Raw genomic sequence first — 27,794 nt, 5'->3', positions numbered from 1 at the left:
TTTTTTTCAAAATTGTCGGTCTTTTTTTGTTTATAGAGCAATAAATAAATCCGCAGAGGTGATCAAATACCACCAAAAGAAAGCTCTATTTGTGGGGGAAAAAGGCCATCAATTTTATTTGGGTACAGCATCACACGACCGCGCAATTGTCAGTTAAAGCAAGCGATGCAGTGCCATATTGCAAAAAAATGGCCTGGTCATCAAGGGGGTAAATCCTTCCGGGGGCTGAAGTGGTTACACATGTATACATCTGATATATTCCAGATAAGCACACATCTCTTATAATCTCATTCCTCTTTCAGTGACCTGCTCCTCCTATCATGTAAACAGTTCTGCAGAACAGGAAACAAAGTCACCATTTCCTACAGGCGGGGTGTTGACACAGATAAGTGGTATCTTGGGTGGTGACACATACACTGCATTGCTCAGCCTGTGGTAAAGAGTCTGCTGGGAATTGTAGTCCTCCTCCAGCCTGTAGCAGTGTTTTCCCCCACTCAGGAATGAGCTATTCCCCATCTCTCTGCCTATGAAAAGACAGAGCATTGTGTACAGCTGACTAACAGGGCACACCCACCCCAGCTTTATGTAGTGCACAGTGCAAGTCTATGGACAAGGAAGGAGGAAGGAGACTCTGCCTCACTCAGCCCCTTCACCTATATGCAGGCGGGGCAGCTCTGCACACTCAGCACACCTTACACTGCAGACTAGTCTCATGGGCGGGACCTTCATCGCGCACTCCATTGGCTACAGATCAGCGAGGTGCGGGCTCTGATTGGCTGACAGCTTTCTTTTGTTCGCTATCACGGTTGAGCCGCAGGACGTTTAAGTTGAGAGAAGCAGAAGTGTTTTAGAGCTGACAGCTGCGGATAGAGCGTCTGGCCAATAGAGTCCTCATCACCCGGGCGGGGCGACCGGAACCCACATAACATGGATCTGGACAATAAAGTAAAAAAGGTGAGCTGATGTCCTGCTATGTGTTCTGTGTCACTATGACCTCATACTGCATGCATGCTTCACCCTTCACATGGATGGGACATAGGCACTGGGGGGAGCATTTCCTGTCTTAGGGATTATTGACTATTCTAACTCTTGTATCATAATATTCTAGTCACTGGTGACAGACCAGAGATATCAGTGTGTCAGGACACCTGTTTTGTGTTTTTTGGAAATGTAAAAATATAATTTATTAAACACAAAAGTTTAGCAATTTTTTTTTTTTAGACTTGGGGATAAAAACTATTGTTCCCCCTTCTTCCTTTTTTGTCTACATATCTCTTTAGGATTCAAGAGTGACCCCCCCCCCCCCCCCCCCCCCCCCCCCATGTTCTGGCAGCCTGTGTCCCGTAGGGGAGATTTCTCTTATTTCCCTATCTCAGAAATGCAACAGGAAGTGTGAGGATTCTCTAGGCAAAAAGTAGAGATGAGTTTGGGTGTCCTCTGAATTCTATAGGAAATTTAAAGTCCACCTTAACACTAAAATCCCTGCATCTACAGACATCCACGATCTAACACTAACCTATCTAGCCCTGTAAAGAAGAAATCTGTATAAATACTGTGTAGGATATAACTGACAACGGCTGTGAAATGAATGGGAAGTGACGTCACTCATAAAGTTACTACAGGGCTTCCGTTGTCGGATGTGTCCTCTGCACCCGCCTACACAGAGAAGCCACAGATGACAGCTCAGTGTGGGGTCGGGTAAGGTCAGCTTCATAAACCGTATGTGTACTGATTTCTTCTTTATAGGACTAAATAGGTTAGTGGTAGAGCGTGGATGTCTGTAGATGTAGCGATTTAGTGTTCGGGTTTACTTACACTTTAAAGTTGCGCACTTTTTTTTTTTTTTTTATTTCCAATCATCTGGCTAAGTATAAGGGTTACAAGGGTGTTGGCATCATTAGCATCCTCCCTCTTTGTTTGTGTGCTGCTGGGCTGTGAATGATCCAGTCTGCAAATGTTTGAAACTAAAGCGGAGTTCCACCCAGAAATGGAACTTCCGCTGATCGGATTCCCCCTCCCCCTTCCGGTGCCACATTTGGCACCTTTCAAGGGAGAGCAGATACCTGTCAAAACCGGGGGAAGGATTGCCACACAATGTGCAGCGAACTACATAATGTCCGGCCCATCCTCCTTCCGCCCCCCCCCCCCATGTCTTCTGGGAGACACACAGGTCCCAGAAGACAGCAGGGACCATCCAGAAAGCGTAGCGCGACTCACGTGTGCGCGAAGGGAAACAGGCTGTTTCTCTTAGTAATGATGCCTGCATCCGGAGCCGAGGTATGGGACCGCCTTCGGGTGCCGACATCACGGGCTCCCAGAACAATTATTTGTCCTTATATTAAAAGTCAGCAGCTGAACCCCCCCCGTTCTATGCATTAAGGTGAAATAAACGAATGACAATGACCAGCGCCCCCCCTCCCCGTTTTAATTAATATTAAAAAATACATACATACATAGTACTGAAGGAGAAAAGTAATCTTTCTCTGCACTGGTATTGGGCATTTAAGGCACAAAAACATGTTTATAGTACAGTAGTGTGAGAGGTGATCATAAGCAGTAAGTCTGTGTAAATTGTTTCCCAAATTTGACCATAAGCAATATCAGTTTCTGGTAAAGTATGGTATCTTGTGAAAGAAAGCACAGGTTCCTTCTTGGTGAGTGTTAGGCTTCATGTACACACAGACTAGGTTGACTGCCGAGTGCAGGACAATGCGGCAAAATCACGCCACGCTTTTTGCTGGCGGTCAAAACTTTCCTATCGCGTTCAGGAGAGGGAGGTTGGGGGTGGTTGAACCTCCCCTAACCACAACAGCTTCTAAACTCTTGTAAAAGCCTATGTGTGCATGAACACAGGCTTTTATGGAGTTGAGTTTAGGAACTTTGGCAAAAAAAACGCCACAAGCTTCTAAACTCAAACTATAATGTACATGAGCCCTTAAGCTGGCCATACACTCTCATATTTCTCTTGTTCAGTCCTGCTGGCCATACACTGTCATATTTCTATTGATTCATCCATCCACACTAAACAGCACAGATGGATTAATCTCTCCTGACGGCTATTGTATCCTGACAGCTGACACGTGGTGCTGTCAGGATGCCCGATCAGTAATTGCAGCTGATTGGAGGCAGCCGCTGTTCAGCCAATAATTTTCCTCCAGGCTCCTTCTGTTTTCAGATCAAGGTATGTCAAGCAGGAGGATGCCAGCAGGGCCACCCTCAGCTCAAATTGTATATGGTGTATCATTAACTGGTTGAAATTTTCGATGTGTATGGCCAGCTCTAGAATTGTAAATCTTCACCGTTCACACTTTGCCACTTGCTCAAGAACGCTTCAAGTTACTGAGCAGAAATGTGCTTTACCTGTCATTTCTTGGCATACACAGTTGCAGTTGTTAGAATAATTGGCTTGACTGATCAGAGAACAGCAGCTTTCTAGAGGTCAGGTACAGCACCATATTACATGGTCAGTCCATCCGAAACTGTTATACCAGATTCAAATAGGTGCTTGAGAAATAAACCAGCTAAAGTTTTTTTTTACAACTCCTCATTGACTCTTTTTGTGAAACCTCTGCAAGAAGTATGACTCTTCCATTCCACTGGCATCCTACTTTCCCTGTTGAGTTTTCATTCTATTTGTAATGCAGAGGAGCCTGACATTTTAAAAGCGGGTGCTGAGAGAAGATCCCCCACTGTAAGCAGGTGCATTATAGTTACACCCTAAATATGGGTGTAACATGTTACAAAGGTGATTTTTCTTCTTAAGCCCTGGTTCACATTGCAGCAATTTGGCATGCGACTTGACATGTCAAATTGCATTCCAAATCAGCGGCTATTGCCGGCAATGTCACTGTCCGAATTGGTGCGACGCCGCATCGATTCCCAAAAGTAGTTTCTGTACAACTTTTGGCGACTTTGGGGTGCGATTTCAATAGACATCTGTACAGAAAGAAACCCCCACAGATTTCTCCTGAAATCCCCCTCCCCCCCACTCGCACAATTTTATTCTCGCTGTCAGTATGTACCTAGGCTTAAGAATAGAGGCTGAAACCAGTAAAAACCTGAGCCTGGTGTCCTTCTCGATCTTTAGCTGAAGGGGACACAGTGCTTCCAGAGCAGTGCTGCATTGAAGCCCATATTTGTCAGAATAATTAATTTCTAGTGCTAATTCTCATTGTATTTAAAGACACTGTAACATTGCCCATTCAGGGCAAAGTGACCATGTCTATTGTTAGGCCCCCACCAACAAGGTATACTCACCAATCTGTGCTCACGTTAATAAAGTGGGGTTCCCAAATATGGGGAGTATGCAACTTTTCCCATGTGACAGTGTTTACCCAGGATGGACTTGAAGCAGGTCACATGGATCAATAAGTATACCTTTTTGGGGGTAGGCTAGATTATTAAGAGACACTGTTATTTTGCACTAAACAGGAAAAGTGACAGTGTCTCTTTAACCGCTTGCCGCCAGCCCACCGTCATATGACGCCTGGGTGGTGTGGCTCTCATTATGACGCCCGCCCAGATGATGCCCGTCCATTTAAACAGGACATGCGCACGATCCCCTGTACTGTCTGTGGCGGTGTGTCACCAAGACACCGCTCGTCACCGACGGGGTTGAACAGCCATTGGGCATGGCTGTTTACCAGGTGATCGCCCGTGATGAAGTCATGGCCGATCACAGATGGTACTTCCCCCTTTCACGCGGTGCATGCGCGTGATCGTGAACGCGTGCATGTTGGGGGCGGCGTGTTCCCGGAAACACTGCTCGTCACCGACGCAGGTAAACAGCCATTGGCCGGCGGCTGTTTACCACGTGATCGGCTGTGATCCATTCACAGCCAATCACTAAATGTAAACACAGACCGGTAACTGTTACTGGCTCTTCCCTCCTCACACACAGTTTCCAGTGTGAGGAGAGAAGAGCCAGGAGCAGTGAGTTACAGATTATTATTATTATTATTATTATACAGGATTTATATAGTGCCAACAGTTTACGCAGCGCTTTACAACATTAGGGAGGACAGTACAAGTACAATACAACAGGAAGCAGAGGGCCCTGTTCGTTAGAGCTTATAATCTAGGAGGGAGGGTCAAGTTATACAAAAGGGTAATAGCTGTGGGGGATGAGCTAATGGAAAAAATTAATGCAGTTGTTGGATGGAGGTAGGATAGGCTTCTCTGAAGTGGAAAGTTTTTTCAAGGATTGCCTAAATGTGGATAAATTTGGGAGACAGTCTGACAGATTGGTGTAGGGAATTCCAGAGGATGGGCGAGGCTCGGGAGAAGTCCTGGAGGCGGATATGGGAGTAGGTAATGGGGGAGCTAGAGAGCAGGAGGTCCTGGGAGGAACGGAGAGGGCGATTAGGTTGGTATTTTGAGACTAGGCTAGTGATGTAGCTGGGGGCAGAGTTGTAGATGGCTTTGTAACTTATTGTTAGTATTTTGAATTTAATTAGTTGGGCGAGTGTCAGCCAATGGAGGGATTGGCAGAGCGGGGTAGCAGACACTGAGCGATTTGTAAGGTGGATGAGTCTGGCAGCAGCATTCATGATGGACTGAAGGGGGGATAGTCTATATAAAGGTAGGCCAATGAGGAGGGAGTTGCAGTAGTCGAGGCGAGAGATAACCAGGGAGTGAATCAGGAGCTTTGTGGTTTCGTTGGTTAGAAAGGGACGTAGTTTAGAGATGTTGAGGCGGCAAGCTTTGGAAAGTGATTGGATGTGGGGCCGAAAGGAGAGTTCAGAATCCAGGATAACACCTAGTACCCTGACATGTGGGGACGGGTGGATGGTTGTGCCATTGCTCTTGACAGACAAGTCAGGGGAAGAGGCACGTGAGGTAGGAAATATTATTATAAGCTCGGTTTTGGACAAGTTGAGTTTGAGGAAGTGGTGTGACATCCATACAGATGTGTCGGTTAGTAAGTTAGTGATGCGTGAGGAGACTGATGGAGTGAGTTGAGGGGTGGAGAGATAGATTTGTGTGTCGTCAGCGTAGAAATGATATTGAAAGCCGTGAGAGGCTATCAGCTGACCCAGGGAAGAGGTGTAGATTGAAAATAAAAAAGGTCCAAGAACAGAACCTTGGGGGACCCCGACAGCTGAAAGATCCAGAAGTAGGAGTACAGAATAGTGTCCGTTGATTTTTGCAGTTAGTAGGTCATTTGTGAGTTTTAAAAGAGCAGTTTCTGTGGAGTGTTGAGGGCGAAATCCAGATTGAAGGGGATCAAGAAGGTTGTTTTTAATGAGGTGGTCACTCAGTTGGTTGTAAACCAGGCGTTCAAGGAGTTTAGAGGAAAAGGGGAGCAAGGAGATAGGGCGTAGGTAGTTAAGATTGGTAGGGTCCAAGGACGGCTTTTTAAGTATGGGGGTGACCAGTGCATGTGTTAGAGCATTGGGGAAGACGCCAGAGGTGAGGGAGAGATTGAAGATGTGGGTTAGAGAGTGTAGGATGGAATCGGAGGGCGACCGTAGCATATGAGAGGGAATAGGGTCCAGGGGACAGGTGGTTAGTTGGGCGATAGAAAGGAGTTTAGCAACTCCGTCTGTAGTAGCAGATTTGAATAGGGGGAGTGTCAGTTGTACCTGTTGACATGGGGTCTTAGCTGGGGGAGATACCTGTAGAGCGGAGGTTTCATCGTGGATTGTATCAATCTTGTTTTTGAAGTGATTAGCAATCTCCTGGGCAGTGAGTCAGTAGGTGGAGGACAAAGTAGAGAGTTGAAGGTAGAGAAGAGTTTACGGGGACTAGATGAGAAGGTGTTAATAAGAGCTGTAAAATAGGTTTGCTTGGCAGTGTGGAGGAGAGAATAGTATTTTTGGAGGGCAGATTTGTATTGGTTGAAGTCTTTGAGAGACTTAGTCTTGTGCCACAGACGCTCAAGAGCGCGACTACGTTTTTTGAGAATTTTAGTGTCATCTGTTTGCCACGGTTGTAGGGGTCAAGGCCTGATTCTGCGTGTAGTGAGGGGAGCGAGCTTGTCCATGGTGGAGGACAGGGATTTATTGTAGATGGACGTGGCTTGGTTGGGGCAGGACAGAAGAGTAGAGGTGGTCAGTAGCAGAATAGAGGAGTTGAAGTTGCGAAAATTTCTACGGGTGATGGTTAGGCGATTGGAGGGAAAGGTGGTGGAAGACGGGGAGGGAGAAACTAATAAGGTGATGGTCGGAGAGAGGAAAAGGATTGTTTGAGAAGTTGCATGGAGTGCATAGGTAGGAGAATACAAGGTCAAGGGTGTTGCCATCAGAGTGAGTAGAAGCCTGTACCCATTGTTTTAGGTCAAATGAAGAAGTTAGACTAAGAAGTTTAGAAGTAGCGGGAGTGTTTGTATTAGCAGGGATGTTGAAATCACCGAGGATTGTGGGAATTTCTGAAGAGAGGAAGTAGGGTAGCCAGGCAGAAAACTCCTCAAGGAAAGTTGATAATGGTCCAGGGGGCCGGTAGATCACAGCAATTCTTAGGGAAGTAGGAGAGAATAGACGTATACAGTGGGCTTCAAATGATAAGAGAGGAAAAAGAGGGAGGAGAGTGAATAATCTGTGTTCTGTAGTGTCTGCATCAAGCACATCGCGCCCCCCACCCACCCCACCCATTGTCACCGCAGTCACCCCATAAAGTGCACTTGTCACATAAGAGACTGCCATCAGTGACCGTCGACCGTCACTGTCCATGGCCTGTCACCCATCAGTGACCATCGTCCATCACATTGTCACCTATCGGTGAACGTCACCTGCCACCCATAGCACAGCCCATCAGTGACCGTCACCTGCCACCCATCTGTCACCTGTTATACAGCCATCAGCGTCATGTCCAAAAGAGTATACAGCAGCAAGGAGGCCTCTCCATGACTGATGATCGCAGCAGGGAGTTCTTATCAGATTCCAATTCCAAATCAAATTCAGGATTTGAACCAATCGAGAGTAGTGGATCGCAAATGATTCGGAGGAAGAATGGGTCCCTCCTAAAAGGGCATGGAGCTCTGGAAACCAGGCAGCCACCAGTAACCAGAATTATATTCACAGGCCCAGTGCTGCCGCCAGCGATGGGCCCTGGGAACAAATGCCCAGTACCAGTGCTGCCACCAGCGATAGGCCTTGGGAACAAATGCTCAGGCTCATTACCAGTGCTGCCACGTCACACCCAAGCACAGGATATTCAAATCCAACTACTAGAGTGTCATGTCCCCCAAGAGCCAGGGCCACTACATACATGCCAGATGGTCTTGCCAACCCAACATGGCTGCCTTCCGACTCAATCACCAATTATTCCCCCTTTCACAGCACAGCCAGGTGTGCAGACCAACACCCAACATTTCAGAGATTGATTGCTTTTATATGTTTTTGCCCGACACTTTGTTGCAATTCATTGTGGACTAGACCAATTTATATGCCCATCAGTATATTGTCAACAACCCCCAATCATCATATGCTGTCCGTTTATGGGCCTCACCATAAACATGGGGCTTACAAAAAAAAAAAATGAAGGATATGCCTATTGGTCCACCACACGCCCATTTATTCTGCCGTAATGTCCAGGTCCAGATACGAGATGCTTATGCGATTCCTTCATTTCAGCGACAACACCCAATGCCCTCTTCGCAGTCATCCAAATTACGGTAAGTTATGTAAAATTCGCCCACTCATAAATTTCTTTTCCCCACAATTTGCAGAACTCAATGTCCCCGATCAGCATATACGTGTAGATGAGTCCCTGGTACCCTTTTCAGGCCGGCTAGGAATAAAACCATACATTCCTAGCAAAAGGGCCAGATACAGAGTCAAATTTTACAAGCTTTGTGAGAGTCACAGGATATCTGTATGCGTTCTGCATATACGAAGGAAGGGATTCCCAGCTCCAGCCCCCTGATTGCTCGGCCTACATGGGCACAACTGGAAAAATTGTATGAGACCTGGCATACCCACTTCTGAACAAAGGATATTGCGTATACCTTGATAACTTCTACACCAGCCTGCCCCTTTTCAAACACTTACACATCGCAAAAACCCTGGCCTGCAGAACCTCCAGAAAGTATAGGAAGGGCTTCCCACAATCCATAATAAACAAAAAGCTGCGAAGGGGAGGGGGGGGGCAACATTGAGATGCACTGAAGTGCTGGCCTTGAGGTGGAAGGCAACAGGCACGAGCACATGATGCCCATCATCCATGATGACGCTACAATTGAGGGTCAAAGAAGATGAGGTCCCATTGAACATGTGTCCAAGATTACAATCTCTACATGGGGGGGTGCGTGCATTTCAATGATCAAATGATTCAGCCCTACCTGTCAGTAAGGAGGTCCCATTTCTGGTGCAAAAAGGTAGCAACTTATCTCATCCATTCGGCCATTTATAATTCCTACATAGTCTACACCAAATCCATGGAAAGCCCCGCCCCCTTCCTAAAATTCATCAAAGTTGTCATGCCCCTCATCTATCAACAAAGGACCCCCCCCCCCCCCCCCCCCAGAAGACCTTTGCTCTGATGCTGTTAGCCGACTTCATGAGCGCCACTTCCCGTACAACATTCCACCATCTGAAGCAGGCCGAAGACGGCAAAGAAAATGTCCCATGTGCAGCAAAAGAGGATTTCAAACAGATACCAGCTACCATTGTCCCCAGTATCCCTCCCAACTTTTGGGTGGGTGAAGCCTCTACCCCTGCACAGTTCTTGCCTGATTGCCACCCTCAGCCTGCTGCTGACTTACTGCCATCATGCCTCTGCTTGTTGCATGAACGGACTACACCTCTGCTTGCTACCTGGACTATGCAAATAATTAGCAGTAGCAAGAGGCAGTATGTTTTATGAAGGGCTGGAGAGCGGTACAATAATGAGTGTCTGCAGGTAATGGTGTACCAGGGCAAATGCTTTGGCTGTGCTGACAGTATCCTTGTGCTGACTATAGACAATATTCCTGCCTTCTGCCCGGATAATTACTATTGCTGTTGCTAAGCACATCCCTGCCTGCTGCCTGGACCAGTGCTCTCCTCTGTGGACACTACTAAAAGCACAGGTAATACATTTGTTTTTTTACCCTTTCTGCAATATAATTTTTATTTTGGATTCTAATTCTTGGTATGCACATGCTATGTGTTAGAAATATGAAGGGCCTTCAAAAAATGATTGCCAGGAAATTATATATGTAATAGAAGGAAAAGGACCTGGGTGTCCTAGTAGATAGGCTCAGCAATGCCAAGCTGCTGCTAACAAAGCAAACAGAATATTGGCATGCATTAAAAAAAGGGATCAACTCCAGAGATAAAAAGATAATTCTCCCGCTCTACAAGACTCTGGTCCGGCCACACCTGGAGTATGCTGTCCAGTTCTGGGCACCAGTCCTCAGGAAAGATGTACTGGAAATGGAGAGAGTCCAAAGAAGGGCAACAAAGCTAATAAAGGGTCTGGAGGATATTAGTTCTAAAGAAAGGTTGCAAGCACTGAACTTATTCCCTCTGGAGAAGAGACGCTTGAGAGGGGATATGGTTTCAATTTGCAAATACCGTACTGGTGACCCCACAATAGGGATAAAACTTTTTCTCGGAAGGGAGTTTAATAAGACACTCATTTAAAATTAGAAGAAAAGAGGTTTAACCTTAAACTGCGTAGAGGGTTCTTTACTGTAAGAGCGGCAAGGATGTGGAATTCCCTTCCACAGACGGTGGTCTCAGCGGGGAGCATCGATGGTTTCAAAAAACTATTAGATAAGCACCTGAACGACCGCAACATAAAGGGATGTACAATGTAATACTGACCTATAATCACACATAGGTTGGACTTGTGTCTTTTTTCAACCTCACTTACTATGTACCTAGGTAATTTATGCTCCTAGAACGCCTGATGGTGCTACTTCAATGTTGGCCCTCTGTACGTGGCCAGGCTGTGTAAAAGTCTCTCACGCGCCATACTCAGGAGTGGCAGAATGAATTTTGGGGTAATTTGTTGTATGCATATGCTCTGTGAGAGAAATAACCTGTTTTAATGACTTTTTTTTTTTTTTAACACCATTTCTAAATATAAAAATAAATAAGAAAACGTGTGTGGTTTTTTTTTTTTTTTTTTTTTTTTTTTTTTTTTTTTTTTTTGCGCCCCCGTGCTCGCGCAGCAAAGAAAACGCATACGGAAGTCGTGCCCGCATATGTAAATGGTGTTCAAATCACACATGTGAGATATCGCTGCGATCGTCAAAGCGAGAGCAATAATTCTAGCACTAGACCTCCTCTGTAACTCTCTAACCTGGTAACCGTAAAAAAAATTTAAATAGTCGCCTATGGAAACTCTAAAGTACCGTAGTTTGTCGCCATTCCACGAGTGCATACAATTATAAAGCGTGACATGTTTGGTATCTATTTACTCGGCATAACATCATCTTTCACATTATACAAAAAAATTGGTAACTTTACTAATTGTTTTTTTTTTTAAATTCATGAAAGTGTCCCTTTTTCCCCAAAATTTGCATTTAAAACACCACTGCACAACTACCGTGCGATATAAAATATTGCAATGATCTCCATTTTATTCTCTAGATTCTCTGCTAAAAAAATATATATAATGTTGGGGGGCTCTAAGTAATTTTCTAGCAAAAAAATACGGATTTTAACTTGTAAACACCAAATTTCAAAAATAGGCTTAGTCATGAAAGGGTTAAAAAAAACTCACCATGCTACTTACCTAATACCTTTTTTGGAATGTTTACCTTTCAAAATGGGGTCATTTGGGGGGGAGGGCAGGTTATTTGTACTTTCCTGACTTGTTATTGTCTCAAGAAATGAGATGGGCCTTCAGTACATAATGTGTGATCAATTTTCAGAGATTGGCACCATAGCTTGTGGGCTCTCTAACTTTCACAAAGGCCAAATAATATACTGTATTTATCGGCGTATAACACGCACCCCAAGTTTAGGAGGGATTTTCAAGGAAAAAAACTTTTAGGATGGAAGTTTAAGAAAAAAACTTACATTTAAATGCCCATCAATGCAGCCTCATCAGTGTCCATCTGTAGCCTTGTCCCCATTGCAGCCTCATCAGTGTCCATCTGTAGCATTGTCCCCCATTGCAGCCATGTCAGTGTCCATCTGTACCTTGTCCCTCATTGCAGCCTTGTCAGTGTCCATCTGCCTTGCCCTGTGTCGTTTGGCTTTTAAAAATGGCGCAGCCGTTCTCGGGCGCTCCCGGCCATCCTCGGCGGATCTGGGCCCCTCCTGTCGGCTTTCGACCATTCTCGGCTTCTCATGCGGGACTGCGAGAGCCGCCGAGAATGGCCGAGCGGCCAAAAGGCTCACAATCGGCAGGGGATCGGCGTATAACACGCACCCACGATTTTCCACGAAGTGCGTGTTATACGCCGATAAATACGGTACACTAATTTTGGGTTATTTTTACCAAAGATTTGTAGCAGTCTAAATTTTGGCCAAAATTTATGAATAAAAATTATTAATTGGCAAAATTTTATGACAGAAACTAAGGCATTTTTTTTCACAATTGTCGGTCCTCTATTTTTTTTTTTTTTTTTTTTTTTGTGCAATAAAAATAAATGAATAAAACCCACTAGTGATTAAATACCACCAGAAGAAAGCTCTGTTGTGTGCGTGTGCGTGTGCGTGTGTGTGTGGGGGGGGGGGGGGGGGAAGGGTGCAAATTTCATTTGGGTACAGTGTTGCATGACCTGAGTAATTGTCAAAGTGTGAGCACTGAAAGCTGAAAATTGGTCTGGCCAGGAAGGGGGTATAAGTGCCCAGTATTGAAGTAGTTAAGAATGTTTTGTGTACAAGTCATGATACTGCTTTTTAATGGCTGTGACATTTAATATTACTGAATACCACTGTCAAGTGGATTACAAAAATAGAATGCTAAAAATGGAGAGTGGGAAACAGTGGCATTACAAGAAATGTATTGACCAGTGTTGAAATTCGGGAAAATTTTAGATGTTACCAGGGCAAATCTTTGGACCTGGTTTTGTCCCTGGCATGCAGGAAGATTGCAAAGGTGGCCGCAGCTTTATTATTAGTACATATTGAACCTCTACTGTATATCATCACTTCATGCTTGTAATGTGTGTGGCTGTAGTAGTGCTGTAATTGCTGATATAAACTCTCTCCATATATTCTTTATTCTTTATAGCTGGTCACCAGCATTTAGTAAAGTTTAAATAGTTAGGTTTGGATCAAGCTGGTCCAAATGCATTATTACCTTCAATTCTAGATGTGTGCACTGCTCGGCCATTCACAGGGAGCGTTCTGTGAATGCATACAAAGCTAAATGGAGCTCCCTGTGCATGATTGGCTAGTGCTTAGCCCAAAATTTTTTTTTTTTTTTTTTCTAGGCATGAAACAGGAAGTTCTCGTCTCAATGCTAGAACAGAGTTGCATACTGTATGTAACTGAGCCTACATACAGCAGGCTCATATAGTAGTGAAGGTAATCGTTCGTTTTTGGACCGTTTGCAAACTATTAAAACTCCCACTAAAAGCTGGAGATCAGCTGAAATCCTTTGTGCTAAGACATACTGAGCATAATTGGCTTCAGACTGATTAGTAGCACTCAAATCAGGATCCAGTCTGTTACTATACGTAGTGAAGAAGGCATCCAGGGATGATGGAGCAAGATCAGCACTGGCCTGCTGGAGAACATATCCATCTATTATAGCACTTCATAGCATTTTTAAACCAATACATGAAAGATTTGCCAGGCACTGTGGTAGCTTTTAACAAAACTTTTGCTTAAGAGAAGCTGGTGGTAAGTCTAGGATGAAGTTTCTGTTGTAAAAGATGAATCGGGAAAGCTAGAATAACTTTTTTTTTTTTTTTTTTTTTTTGGCATTTTTCATTTAGAAATCGCAAAGCAACCAGATAATTACCTACTTACAGTGAGGTCCTGTGTCAGCAAACTTTGGGGCTTTGTTGATGGCTTTGGTTTGGCATCAGTTTGAGATGCTTTTGACATTGTTTAGTATTAATTGAAAGGTACAGCTGACCTCCTTTTGAGCCGCATTTGACCTTATTCAGGTGGGTTTTGCATTTCCAGACTTGATTCCCATAGATGTATAGGAATCCAAATCTTGTTTGACACAGGCCCCTAATGTGTTATGATATTTTGTTTATACCAGTAGCTTTGTTCTTTGGAAACACTGAGGAGATGTCTATCCCTGCTGGTAGTTGGGACAATCGATCAAGGCAAAGCTGTCATGGAAGTATACTAGCAGTATTACTGGGAATTCTAAAAGAATGCATAACATTGATAATTTTGTCCCAACTACCAACAGGAAAAGTAGTATTAAAAGGTTGTGGCTCAAGAGTTTGGAGTTGGGAATTTAAAATGTATCTCCACCAAAATGTTTTATTTTGGGGCATGGTATGGAAAGGTTAAAACATCAGTTGAATTTTCTACTGCAGTTTGTGGTCCTATGTAAAAGATGTTCCCTCAACTTATGTCCCTGTGATGTAAGGGATGACCCCTAAGTAATGGGATTTCCCACCCTTTTGTTTTTTTAAAAAAAAAAAAAAAAAACACTTTTTTTTTTTTAGCAAGATTATAAAATGGCAATTTTGGTTACATTTTCTTTACTTTCTGCTTTGGCAACATGGACTAAAATAATGAAGATCTCCAATGCGGAACAGATAATAAGGCCCCTTTCACACTGGGGCGGTGGGGGCGTCGGCGGTACAACAGTGCTATTTTTAGCGCTGCTGTAGCATCGTTCTTGCAGCGGTATTCGGCCGCTAGCGGGGCGGTTTTAACCCCTGCTGGCGGCCGAAAAAGGGTTAAAATCCCTCGTACAGCACGGCTATAGCCGCGGTATAGCCGCGCTGTCCCATTAATTTCAATGGGCAGGAGCGGTGAATACACCGCTCCTTCACCGCTCCAAAAAAGCGGTTTGCAGGACTTTTTTCACCGTCCTGCCTGCGCACCGCTTCAGTGTGAAAGCCCTCGGGCTTTCACACTGAACAAACAGCGGAGGCTGTTTAGGGGCGGTTTGCAGGCGGTATTTTTAGCGCAATACCGCCTGCAAACCGCCCCAGTGTGAAAGGGGTCTAAATGCAGACAAGGGGTCTAACTTCCCACTACTATATCCAACAGTGGAAAGAAAAACCCTTTTAGCTGTGAAAGAATGTTGTATTACTAAGAGATGTGTGTGTGTGTGCTTTTTGTAAGCTACTTAAAACGTAGTGGTCTTTTAATCCAGGGGGAGGGTGGCAACAGGCAGCTTTGGCCTTCAGGGAGCAACTGTGATAACGGCTATGTGAGTAAAAAAGCTTTTGTTTATGGAGCTGGATATAAGGTCCAAGGTTTATTGTATTAAATTGCAAGAAATTTGGCTAAACAGTCCAAGCACACCTTGATGTAAGGAACAAAACTTTTGTTGGTTTGTGAATCCCAAGTTAAATTGATCAAAGCTATAGCATAGTCTTCCCTCGTGGAACATCAAGCACAGAATTTTCATGCACCTTACCAACTGTTCCAGATATACTGTATATACAGCATATGCTCACTAATCCGTTAAGTGTGTGAAATCTTCATTCTCTCATTATAGGGCTCATGCACATAGCTGATTAGGGCTGTATGGCAACTAGATCAATGTATTTCTGAAGCGGGTACTGCCAGGTGTTACCAATCAGCCAGATTCGAAGCCTGTACAAATAAGATTCTAACGCTGTCTGGATGTGCACCCTAGATGCAAACTATCTACGTCTGGGGTGCACATCCATTCTTAAAGTGGATGTAAACCCGATTCATGAAATTTGAGCTGGGCACATACAGTTTCTCACAAAAGTGAGTACACCCCTCACATTTTTGTAAATATTTTATTATATCTTTTCATGTGACAATACTGAAGAAATGACACTTTGCTAAAAATGTAAAGTAATGAGTGTACAGCTTGTATAACAGTGTAAATTTGCTGTCCTCTCAAAATACCTCAACACACAGCCATTAATGTCTAAACCTCTGGCAACAAAGGTGAGTACACTCCTAAGTGGAAATGTCCAAATCGGGCCCAATTAGCCATTTTCCCTCCCCGGTGTCATGTGACTCGTTAGTGTTACAAGGTCTCAGGTGTGACTGGGGAGCAGGTGTGTTAAATTTGGTGTTATCACTCTCACTCTCTCATACTGGTCACTGGAAGTTCAACATGGCATCTCATGGCAAAGAACTCTCTGAGGATCTGAAAAAAAGAATTGTTGCTCTACATAAAGATGGCCTAGGCTATAAGAAGATTGCCAAGACCCTGAAACTGAACTGCAGCATGGTGGCCAAGACCATATAGCGGTTTAACAGGACAGGTTCCACTCTGAACAGGCCTCGCCATGGTTGACCAAAGAAGTTGAGTGCACATGCTCAGCGTCATATCTAGAGGTTGTCTTTGGGAAATAGACGTATGAGTGCTGCCAGCATTGCTCCAGACGTTGAAGGGGTTAGCCTGTCATTGCTCAGACCATACGCCGCACACTGCATCAAATTGGTCTGCATGGCTGTCGTCCCAGAATGAAGCTGCTTCTAAAGATGATGCACAAGAAAGCCTGCAAACAGTTTGCTGAAGACAAGCAGACTAAGGACATGGATTACTGGAACCATGTCCTGTGGTCTGATGAGACCAAGATAAACTTATTTGGTTGAGATGGTGTCAAGCGTGTGTGGCGGCGGCCAGGTGAGGAGTACAAAGACAAGTGTGTCTTGCCTACAGTCAAGCATGGTGGTGGGAGTGTCATGGTCTGGGGCTGCATGAGTGCTGCCAGCACTGGGGAGCTACAGTTCATTGAGGGAACCATGAATGCCAACGGGTACTGTGACATGTTGAAGCAGAGCATGATCCCCTCTCTTCGGAGACTGGGCTACAGGGCAGTATTCCAAATGATAACTAAGACAACCACTGCCTTGCTAAAGAAGCTGAGGGTAAAGGTGATGGACTGGCCAAGTATGTCTCCAGACCTAAACCCTATTGAGCATCTGTGGGGCATCCTCAAATGGAAGGTGGAGGAGTGCAAGGTCTCTAACATCCACCAGTTCTGTGATGTCATCATGGAGGAGTGGAAGAGGACTCCAGTGGTAACTTGTGAAGCTCTGGTGAACTCCATGCCCAAGAGGGTTAAGGCAGTGCTGGAAAATAATGGTGCCCACACAATATTTGGGCCCAATTTGGACATTTTCACTTAGGGGTGTACTCACTTTTGTTGCCAGCGGTTTAGACATTAATGGCTGTGTTGGGTTATTTTGAGAGGACGGCAAATTTACACGGTTATACAAGCTGTACTCTCACTACTTTACATTGTAGCAAAGTGTCATTTCTTCAGTGTTGTCACATGAAAAGATATAATAAAATATTTACAAAAATGTGAGGGGTATACTCACTTTTGTGAGATACTGTATCAGCAGTGTTTTGGTATCTCCCTTTTAGAGTCCTGTGTCCTGTAGCTGTCTCCTGCTCTGTTCCTCTGTTATCAGCCTGACAAGTTCTCTGTCACATATGATAAAAAGCAGCCAGAGTTGTGTTGGGGAGGATGTCTAAATAGATTAGAAGAGCTATGAACTATACAAAGAACAGAGCTGAGCTCTCTACCTATGAGGAGAGAGGATGTGTGCCTTTTCTCCAATCAGCTGTCTTGGCTGTATGCCCAGGCTTCTCTGCAGTCTTAACACACACACACACACACACACACACACACACACACACACACACGTGCGAATGTATAAAGGACAAGGCATGAATTGTAGCAGTATGTCCAGTCTACTCATACCAATATGGGTTTGTCATCTAGCCTCAAAGCATATATAGAAAAAATACTTCTTCCCCAAGAAGGGGAAACAAATACACCAGGTCTAGCAAACATGGTGGGCCCAGCTCAAAGATGGTAGCTAGGAGAGCTAAGAACCTAGGTTATACCCTGATCAGCTCAGTTTTCCAAGACACTGGGAACCTCCTGGCTATCAGAATACCCAAGAAACAAGGGTATGTTCCCATGGGGACACTGCCAGGTATACCTCCATGCGGATAGGACTGACACAATTAATGATGCTCTGGGTGAACAAAGCTTTCAAATAAAGATATAACTAGCAGATAGTGGTTGGATATGATCTCTTTTTAAAGGATCTATTCTATATATAGCTCTGTTAATAGAATGTTAGCAACTGTCTTAACATGCCTCTGCAGCAAATACAAGATCCAAACCATCTATGAAGTCATTACACCCAGAACTTTGCATGAAAATGAAATATGAATTTTATCATCATAATTAACATTTCCTTTTAACATGATCAAAGTACGATATAATACAGTAGGCTCGTTTTAAATTGAATAGGGGTGGTGCTATCTGAGTTGAAGATGCATTGAAAGGGACCCTCGGATAGCCACCCGATGTCCAGACGAAGCTACACAACCTCACAGCGAAATGCGTTGATGTCATCCCTGCCCTGACAACCTCATTCCCTGCAGTGTTGGCAAGGACACAATGGGATTCGGAGAGGGGCCTGTTGTGTTTACTTGGCCGCTGGCTTGGCTAGTGTACATGCGTAGTATCGGGATGCCTAGAGGGAAGTGACGGCTATTGGCGATACTTGCCAAGCCAACATCCCATTGGAATGCCTTGACCGCAAAGTCCCAGATGGGACTGACATGGGTGTAAGATCCATTCCTTGGGAAAAGGTTGGCTCACGGACATGGACTGAGGATTCAAGGGGGAATGGTAACGTACCGTGTATATATGGATGCACCCATCTGAGATTGTATTCAACCTGAGGTTTCTTCACAAGTCCCCACACTCAGTCCCTCAGACTCCCACACCATTTACCCTTATTCTCCTGGTTGATCCACAGCACTTCCATCCATTGATGACTGATATGTGCATGATTTTCATAGCAGCCCCTGCTTTAGAGACCCTCCTGACCTATGGGTGCCGCCCTCTGAAGAGCCACAGACTGTTACTCTCAGGTTTCCTATCCTAGCCAGAGAGGACGTCTAATACCATGTCCCCAGAACCTGAATAATGTACTCGGGGCTTTTTTTTTTTTTCCCCCTCACCAGTCCATGACTAACTTATTCCAAGAAAATCAGGATTTCAGTATCCACAACATCATGCACAGCTCTCTGTCTAAAGGTTCATACACACGATACAAAAATCGGATGGAAAAATTTGTACGACGCCCTGTTTGTCGCTTTTCGGGTTCTTGGTACGGTGCTTTTTCGTCAGATAAAAGCTGGATGTGCAGACTATAAAATTTGTCGGATGTGAACTCAACATCCAATTTTCGTTTCATCAGTACGATTTTCGTATGGAAAAAAATCATAAGAGCAAGACTACGCATGCTCAGAAATAAAAGAATACATACAAAACTATTCAACACATTACGTCATTTCGGACATTGTATTCTGTCGTACGAAAATTTTCGTATTGTGAGTAACCTCTTCACTTTGGACATGAGACTAGCATGCCACAAAAAAATTAAGCGTGTGTGTATAAGGCTTAACTCTCGTGAGTTTTTTTTTTTGCTTTTTTACTCAATGAACTGGGACATCTGCATCTGACTACAGTAATTGCCATTACATTCCACTTCTGGCTCTGGCCCCATATTCCCTTCCCAGCTCCCCCCTCTACTTTAGCTCAAGCCTCCAAGGGGTTGACATATTGGTGCACCTCCTAGACACACTGATACCCAATTCATACGGCAATTGTCGTTGAGGTGTTCTCTTTGTCAATTGATTTGGCGTCCAGATGTTTTGTTTTTTAGTATTTTTGTTCAATGTTATGTGTTTGAGTGTCATTGACACAGCTAGCATGCATATTTTGCTTTTCTAAGCAGACTGTTTCCTCGCTTGGTGGCTGAAATACAGCACCATGATTTTAGATTGTACTACCTTTTGACTAATAAATTAATATTTTGATATAGTGGTCTGTACTCTGTAATATTTGCAGCCTTTCTTTCCTTTCTTCTTTCTAAAAAAAAAAAAAAAAAAGACCAGGCTTATGCTCTCTCGCTCTTGTCATAAGAGGGCCAATCAGGTGTGTCTGTGTAAATCCAGGAAGTGAACAGACAGCAGCTTCAGGTGCCCACAGTTAAAATGGTTGCAGCCAGACTCAGTGGAGGGAGATTTCTGCAGCATATTTGGCAAGTACAGAATCACAATCTATATAAAATAATATGCAAAGTGGTTGGTGGGAAGCTTCCGAATGGCAAAGATGTTATTACAAATTATGTGAGCAGACTGCAGTTCCTCTTTAGGTGGTAGACTTGAACATATTACAGATGTGCTGTAAGAAAAAAGCTGCCATTTCTGAGCTCTCCTTACTAGAAGGACATTTGCCCACAATGGCACAGAACATTTGCTCCTGGGTTACATGCAGTGTGCAGGTGCTGATAAATCACAATGCAGGGTTCTTTAAGCTGAACTCCAGGCAGGTATAAAACACAAATAATGTTGACTTGGTATCTGCACGAGAGAGGGAGGGGAAGCACAAGAAGCCAATCAGTTGTAATGCAATAAGCATGGTAGTAGGAGGAGGGAGGGACAAGGTCTGTGATGGTGGTCTAGCAGCAGCTGACAGGTGTTTAGGAGGTGCTACTGCTGCCTCCTGACAGGTGTGAAAACCCCCCCCCAATTAGACAACATCAACTTTACATGGCAGGACCACGATGCGACTACATGCTATGCATTTGGCTCACGGTTGCAGTGTGGTCTTAATGAGCAAGTGCCACCTGTCAATCTCTGCAGCTGAGTTCATATTGCTGTGGCTGCAAGGCAATGCGTCACAGCTGCAACAGGTGTACAGCCCCATCAGGCTGTAATGTTACAACTGCAGGGGTGGTGAAACCATGGCCCAGCCCACAGTTTTTGCTGCTCCCCTAGTCGCCAATGTGAAAGAGCCCTCAGGGTTAACTGCAGTAGAGAAAAATCAGGTCTCCTGTCCTGCAAAATGGAGCTGTGATGTGAGGCTGTGTAAATCTTAGGACTGGGTAGTCAGAAATACAAATCCTCTGGTAGGTATAACTGATGGTGTGTATTTCATCTGTGCATTTAGTTGTTTGCCTGGGTTTGAGCTTGAAGTAGTAATGGTTTCAGGCCACTGTAACCTGTGTCAGACTAATTTTTTAGTGTATCCGTAATCGGACACTTTCAAGTTTCCTACCTGGACAGCTTTAACTGCAGTCCGAGGCCCTGTTGGAGAGATTCTTTACATTCCGGTCTAGAAAATGCTTTCTTTAACCACTTGCCGACCGGGCCATAGCCGAAAGACGGCAACCGTGTGGTCGGCTTATTCTGGGTGGACGTCCGTGGGACGTCATTCCAAAATGTTGCTCCGGCGCGCACCCGGGAACATCTGACCCGGCGCATCACGGTAAATAGCCGCTGATCGCAGCCGTTTACCACGTGATCGTTCCGTCAAATGACGGAGCAATCACTTGTAAACAAACCGTTGTCACGTCATGACGCTGGTTCCTCCCTCCCATCTGTGTACCGATCGGTACAGTGCGAGGGGAGAGATGGCAGCAGCGCTGTGGGCTGGATGTTTAGTGCCTACAGTGCTGCTCAATGTCAATACTCTGCAAAACTGCAACACTGTGCAATACTCTGCCAATACTCGCCCATAATGCAATAAATTTTAACAGAAACAACATTTTTTTTTTTTTTTTTTTTTTTTTTTTTTTTTTGTAATCAAATTTTCAGTCTTTTTTTGATTTATAGCGCAAAAAATAAAAACCCAGAGGTGATTAAATACCACCAAAAGAAAGCTCTATTTGTGTGAAAAAAGGACAAAAATTTCATATGGGTACAGTATTGCTTGACTGAGTAATTGTCATTCAAAGTGTAAGAGCACCGAAAGCTGAAAATTGGTCTGGTTAGGAAGGGGGTTTAAGTGCCCAGTTGTCAAGTGGTTAAAGTAACTGGGCTCGTTTTAAAAAAAAAAAAAAAAAAAAAAAAAACAACATATCATTCTTGCCTCCACTGTGCAGCTCGTTTTGGCCCCGAACCTGCTCTTCTGGGGTCCCTTGGCGGCTCCTCCCCACATCAGATAATGCCCTAGGAGAAGCGTTCTCTCCCCGGGGGTGGTTACCTTGTGGGCGAGCTCCCGAGTCCAGCATTTGGCGTCCATAGACGCCAAATGCAGGACTCAGCGCCTGTGTCATTGGGTTTGATTGACAGCAACTTTAGCCATTGGCTGCGCTGCTATCAATCTATCCAATCAAGAGCCGAGAACCCCGGGCAGAGACAGCGCCTCCCCATGGGTCAAGTTCTAGGGCTCAGGTAAGTAAAACGGGGAGGCTGGGGAGCCGGTCACTGCCAGGTGTTTTTTCACCTTAATGCATAGGATGCATTAAGGTGAAAAAACACGTAGGTTTACAACCCCTTTAAGATAAGTTGGGGGAATGCTAGAACCTATTGTTTCCTTGTTGCAGATTTTCCCTCTGGTAAAAGGTTGTTCCCAGAACACAAAATGATGGGAAATCTCTCCAATGCAGCCCAAGATAGTGGTAAAATCTGATCGTTTCTAGCATTTCTCTATTCTGTCCAAAAAAAAATTAATTAAACATTTTTGCAGTAAAGTAAGTTTGCATTTTGTGAAAAATCGTCTGTGTAGGCTAGTATAGGGCTTTTATAATAAAGGTTTGGTTTTATATTCCTTAAATGGAAATATTGCTTAAACGTCTAAATATTTTTCCATTAAAGTTTAGCTCAACTGATGTCATTGTTTGCATATTTGCCGTTTTTGACATGAATGTCATCTGTGGATGCAAATGATCTGCTTTATGGCCTTTCTAGAATAAATCTCTACTGCTCCCTGCCATTCACGAAACCTTTTAGTAAGGAGTCATCTAAAAATACTTTGGCTGTCAAAATGGTTTAGTTTTAGTTCTAGCTATTTTGTGTACACACAGCTCTGCATCAGACAGCAGCAGATGTTTTGCTGTGTGTGTGTGTGTGTGTGTGTGTGTGTGTGTGTGTGTGTCCATTTGATAACCTGTGGGACAGCCTTACATTCACTATACATTATATCTTGGAAGGTCTTTGAAATTCTGTACTTAAAGCGGATGTGCACATGCTGGGTTATTTTTTTATTTTTTTTTTTTTCCACTTTTTGCATTTGTTTGCTCCCTAGTTGTCCAGTTTTGTTTCAAATCATAACTTATATAAAATGTGTACTGCCGTTTTCATCTTGCTTGTGGGCATTTGAAGCCCACAAGCAATTACTTCCTGGTTCCAGTATTACAAATCTACCAGCATTCCTTGCTGGTTCCCACGCATGCTCAGTTGTAACGGAGCGGCGTAAACATCCCCACTTCTTTTCAAATCCCGCAAAATTTTGCGGTGGGCCTCCGCACTGACTCCTGGGAGTAATGACACGAGATCCCAGGAGACGGTGCGGCGAGGACAGGAAATTACGAAGATACCTGCCCACAGCCGCAGAGACAATATGCAGCGAAAAAAGACCGAGGCACATATGTACAGGTACAACGGGGGGAAAAAAAAATTCAATTTTTTGCATTCTATGCTGTATTTAAAAACGACTCAGCTAAAATTGTAAAATTGTGTGAACATCCGCTTTAAACTGCTACAAGTGTCTGCTTGCAAACAGACTTTCCAGAGAAAAGGTGGCAATACCAGAAAGTCATTGAAGTGGACCTGTTTTTGCCTATGCAGGACAAAACTGGTTCATATTTATGTTCCCCCTGTTCAACTTCCCTTCACCTCCCTGTTGCACCCTTTCCCTGCCAAAAGCAAGAAAGGCCACCCTGGGTAAGCACAGGGCTATCTTTAATATTAGACCCTGGGCAAACTTTTTCTTGGGGTGCCCCCCTCCCCCATGCAATTTCACTCTCCAATAGACAAACCCACATGTATCTATCTTAAAAAAAACTTTGTTTACATTAGTAAAGTCCTGGTCTAGGCTGACTGAATACTAGAAGTTACTGCTCACTGATTGGTTGCTGTGCATCATTACTACTTACTTATTGGTTGCTAGAGGTTACAGCACATCAAGATCTCCTCACAGCACAGCATGGACTGGGGAGGTGTGGGGAACCACCAATATAACTTCTAGAACCAAGCAAAGAGGTGTGCCAAGATGAGCAATAGATGGTTACTTTGGGAGGGGATATGTAAGTAATATCCCTTGTGCTGATTTTTTTTGCTGTGCCCTGTGTGATACATACACCTCATCACTGCACAGTATGCACTCCCGAGCCCTGTTTGTGATGCAATACTGAGTGTGGTACTCTGTTTCTTGTGGAATATTTTTCAATGTTCTACATCTCTCCACAAGAAAAGCCAGGGTTGGGGGCAGGTAATTGGCTCTCCTCTGTTCCCCCACAGCTCACCTCAAGCTGTGGATGGGTGGCAGCTTACCCAAATTCACTCCCTCCTTTTCACAGTTCTCGAACACCCCCTTCTCCACAATTCTCTCTCACCTGTTTAAGAAGCAAGCTGTGCAGCATGCACCTCTGTTCGGTGTGCGTCGGCTCTGTCTCCACCAATCAGACCTGTAGCATTTTCCCCTCTGTTTGGTTTTCTGTGTAGACCAAAGGTGGTACCCTAGGCTAGTGGATGTAATTTCTGTACCCTGTATCTTGGCATCTTGTACCAGAAGATTTTGTCCTGGCACTGGTACCAAGTATTCCCTTAGCTCTTGATTTCTGAATGAAGCGGTAGGATTGGATAACAAATGGAGTTATGTTCCGGTGGGTGAAGGGGGGGGGGGGGGGGGCTGGGGGCTTAAGCAAATCTGTTTTTGCAGGTTCACTTTAAGGTATAAACTAGGGCCGAAACAACTAATCGATTATGAAAATAGTTGTCAACTATTTTCATAAATCGATTAATTGGTCAGCCGATTAGTTGGCCTGCATACAGAATGCATTATTTGTTTACATATCAGGAAATACAGTGAAGCACACCTACAGCTCAGTACACCGTCCATACATGTTAGTAAGTGCCTGAGAACATGTGAATGTGTGAGGAGCAATGCCTCATGGGACATGTAGTCCTGGGCAGGAAGTGAGCAGGTCTAAATGCAGAAGGTGTGTGTGTGTGTGTGTGTGTGTGTGTGTGTGTGTAATTTACTATACTTTGCAGCATGAAGAGGAGGAGAATCATGGCTGTTCTGTGCAAATTACCTTATAGTAGAAAGAGCAGATAATTGCTACTATTAAGGGCTAATTTTTAGTTTTTCTAATCCCATTATGACAGGTGATACAAACAATGAAACGTCTTGGGCCTGGTTCACACCTGTGCTTTTTACAGAAACGCACTACTGTTCATCTGTTCATTTAACATTGTTACCTATGGGACACGTTCACATCTATGCTCCCCCCTTCTTTTTTTTTTTTTTTTTTTTTTTTTTTTTTGGTTCAATAGACTTTAAAAATGCAAATCGCAAAAAGCACTGCAGAAACAGAAAAAAAAAGGCAAACTGCAGAGGTGTGAACTGAGCCTTATGCATGTATCGATTTTTCGGACGAGAATATTCATTATGAAAAATCTTTGTACATTCGCTGAATGAAAGAATGCCCTTTGAAAATGTTCTCTTGCTTTTAACGTTCAGTTTTAAAAGAAATGTAATTTCTGAACAAAAAACATATACGCTGTCTCAAAATTCTTTTTGACCAAGAAGTTTTCTATTCTGCTCCTTCTAATTTTTCCTTCACTATGGTCAAAAACTAACGTCGATTTGACCCCCACTAACAATAAGAAAATCTTAAAATGAAAATTTTAAAGGAAAACCTGGTTTTTTGTATGGACAGCATAAGTGACAGCAGGCGCAGGTAGCTTTTATCAAGCCACCTGCCTATGACAACGTAGTCTGTCATACATAATGTATTTCAGTTCTGTCTGAAAATCGCCAAAACAGTCTTTTTTTTTTTAATTTTTTTTTTTTTTCTTTAACTAAAAAATGTGATCTGAGTCAGAGGTTGAATCTGGTAACTATCATCAAATAGTATAGACAGTATATCTCTTTTGTCTGTTATTCTCAGAGTGGATTAGAGATTTTGCTCCCTAATCATATACCTGTAGTTGGATGATGCATTAAGGTGAAAAAACACGAAGATTTACAACCCCTTTAAGAATAAAGTGCCTTTTTTTTTTTTTTTTATTTTAAACTTTACATATTAACTAAATTATACACAACACTTTTGTTAAGGTTATCTGATTAATCGAAACAATCTGCCAACTAATTGATTATGCAAATAATCATTAGTTTCAGTCCTAGTATAAACCAACTCCAATCAGGGAGAAAGAAGTTTTCAGTAGAGATAATCCTCAGGCTTTCCCAAACAAGGCAAGCTAGAATTAGTCGTACATTCTTTATAAATTAAAGTGGATGTAAACCCTTGCATATATACCCAGTGAAGTAAACAGCCTCAGATGATACAAAGAGATGAAACAAATCCTCCTACATAAGTGATTACCTATACACGAACAGAAGGCTAAAATAAAGGACTGTCATGGCTGAGCTCAGCCCTTCTCTGAGCTGGCCGCTCAGCTATCGGCTAATTGCCAGCTCCTATCTCTCCACAGTGGCTCACCTGTTGATATCCTGCTCGTCAGTCTTGCCTACTTAACTTGTCCAGTCCAGATGATCTCTGCCTTCACCTTAGTCTCTGTGATGTTGACCATTTCCTGCGTTCCTGTTAAAGACTTGCTTGGCTGACATTCCTTCTGGCTCCAGATCCTGCTTGCTGTTCCACTACGCTGATTTCTGGCTTGTCTGACTATCCGTTCCGGTTACCGAACTTTGGCTATGTTTTTACTAAGTTTGTTCTATTTAACTGTACTTCTGTCTGATTCATGGTTTCGGACAGTAGGTGAAGGACATGAATTCAGAAGATGCAGTCAATCCACTTGTTGGTAACATTTTTTCCAGATTGGATGAGCAGGATCACCGCATGGGTTAGTTTGCCATGATGTTACAAACGCTCCTGAGTTCGACTCCTCATCTGGAATCTCCCACTGTGGCTGCTCAAGTACAACCTGTGTTTCAGGCCATCCCTGCTGCTGCTCCAGTCTCTGTGCAGGCACCCACCTTGAGTTTAACCATCTTTATAAGAGGTATGTCTGGTTCTGCTCCACTTCCCCAGCGATTTTTGGGGGCGATCCAGTCCAATGCGGAGGGTTTCTCAACCAGGTTGAGATATACTTTGAGATTCTGCCCCAGGCATTTCCCACGGACAGAAGCAAAGTAGGTTTTGTGATATCTTTGCTTTCTGAGAGAGCCTTGGCCTGGGCAAACTCTCTATGGGAGACGCAAAAACATGTTGTCTTGCTTTACCCTGAGTTTGTGGCTTCTTTTAAAGGATATTTGACGTTACTGCATGCTCCACTTCTGCTTCCAAGTGCCTCATGTCCATCAGAGTACAAGAACTGTTGCCGATTCCTGCCAGAGTATGGAATTCAATGGCGTAGAGTTTGCTTGGAAAAAAGAGGCCCTCCTGGCTGCTTTTTCCTCATGGTCTCTCGGATACCATCGAGGATGAGATAGCAGCCCGAGATATACCAACTGAGCTGGAGAAGTTGATCATGTTTGCATCCTCATTGACTCCAGACTCAAAGACAGATTCTTTAAAGCAGCACTTTTAGAAGCCTCCAGTACATTTGTCTCCAAAACTTTGCAGTCCCACCCTTGGCTCCCTCACCTCCCATGCCTCCTGGTCCCAAGTTGGTCAGTGAAGATGAACCCATGCACTTGGGCTTCATGTGTCTCTGTGCGGATGAGAGAGCCTTTAGGAGGAGGGAGAGATTGTGCCTTTATTGTGGCCAGGCAGGTCACTTTTTGAAGTCTTGTCCTACCTGTACAGAGAACGCCTGAACCTTGAGGTCCTGTC

At 44.0% G+C, this 27,794-nt stretch overlaps 1 protein-coding gene across 1 annotated transcript in view; it reads left to right on the top strand.

The window, feature by feature from the left end:
* Positions 1 to 377: 377 nt before the first annotated feature.
* Positions 378 to 27,794, top strand: part of TES (testin LIM domain protein) — a gene marked incomplete in the record, with an annotated part of 95,542 nt that continues 68,125 nt past the window's right edge. Inside the window, 1 exon segment of the mRNA XM_073619847.1 lies at positions 378 to 954. Within this exon segment, the coding sequence (XP_073475948.1) occupies positions 928 to 954 (27 nt within the window).

This window comes from Aquarana catesbeiana, linkage group LG03 (genome assembly GCF_042186555.1).
Source record: "Aquarana catesbeiana isolate 2022-GZ linkage group LG03, ASM4218655v1, whole genome shotgun sequence".
Classification (NCBI taxonomy): Eukaryota; Metazoa; Chordata; class Amphibia; order Anura; family Ranidae; genus Aquarana; species Aquarana catesbeiana.
This window is presented reverse-complemented; position numbering and strand designations above follow the sequence as displayed.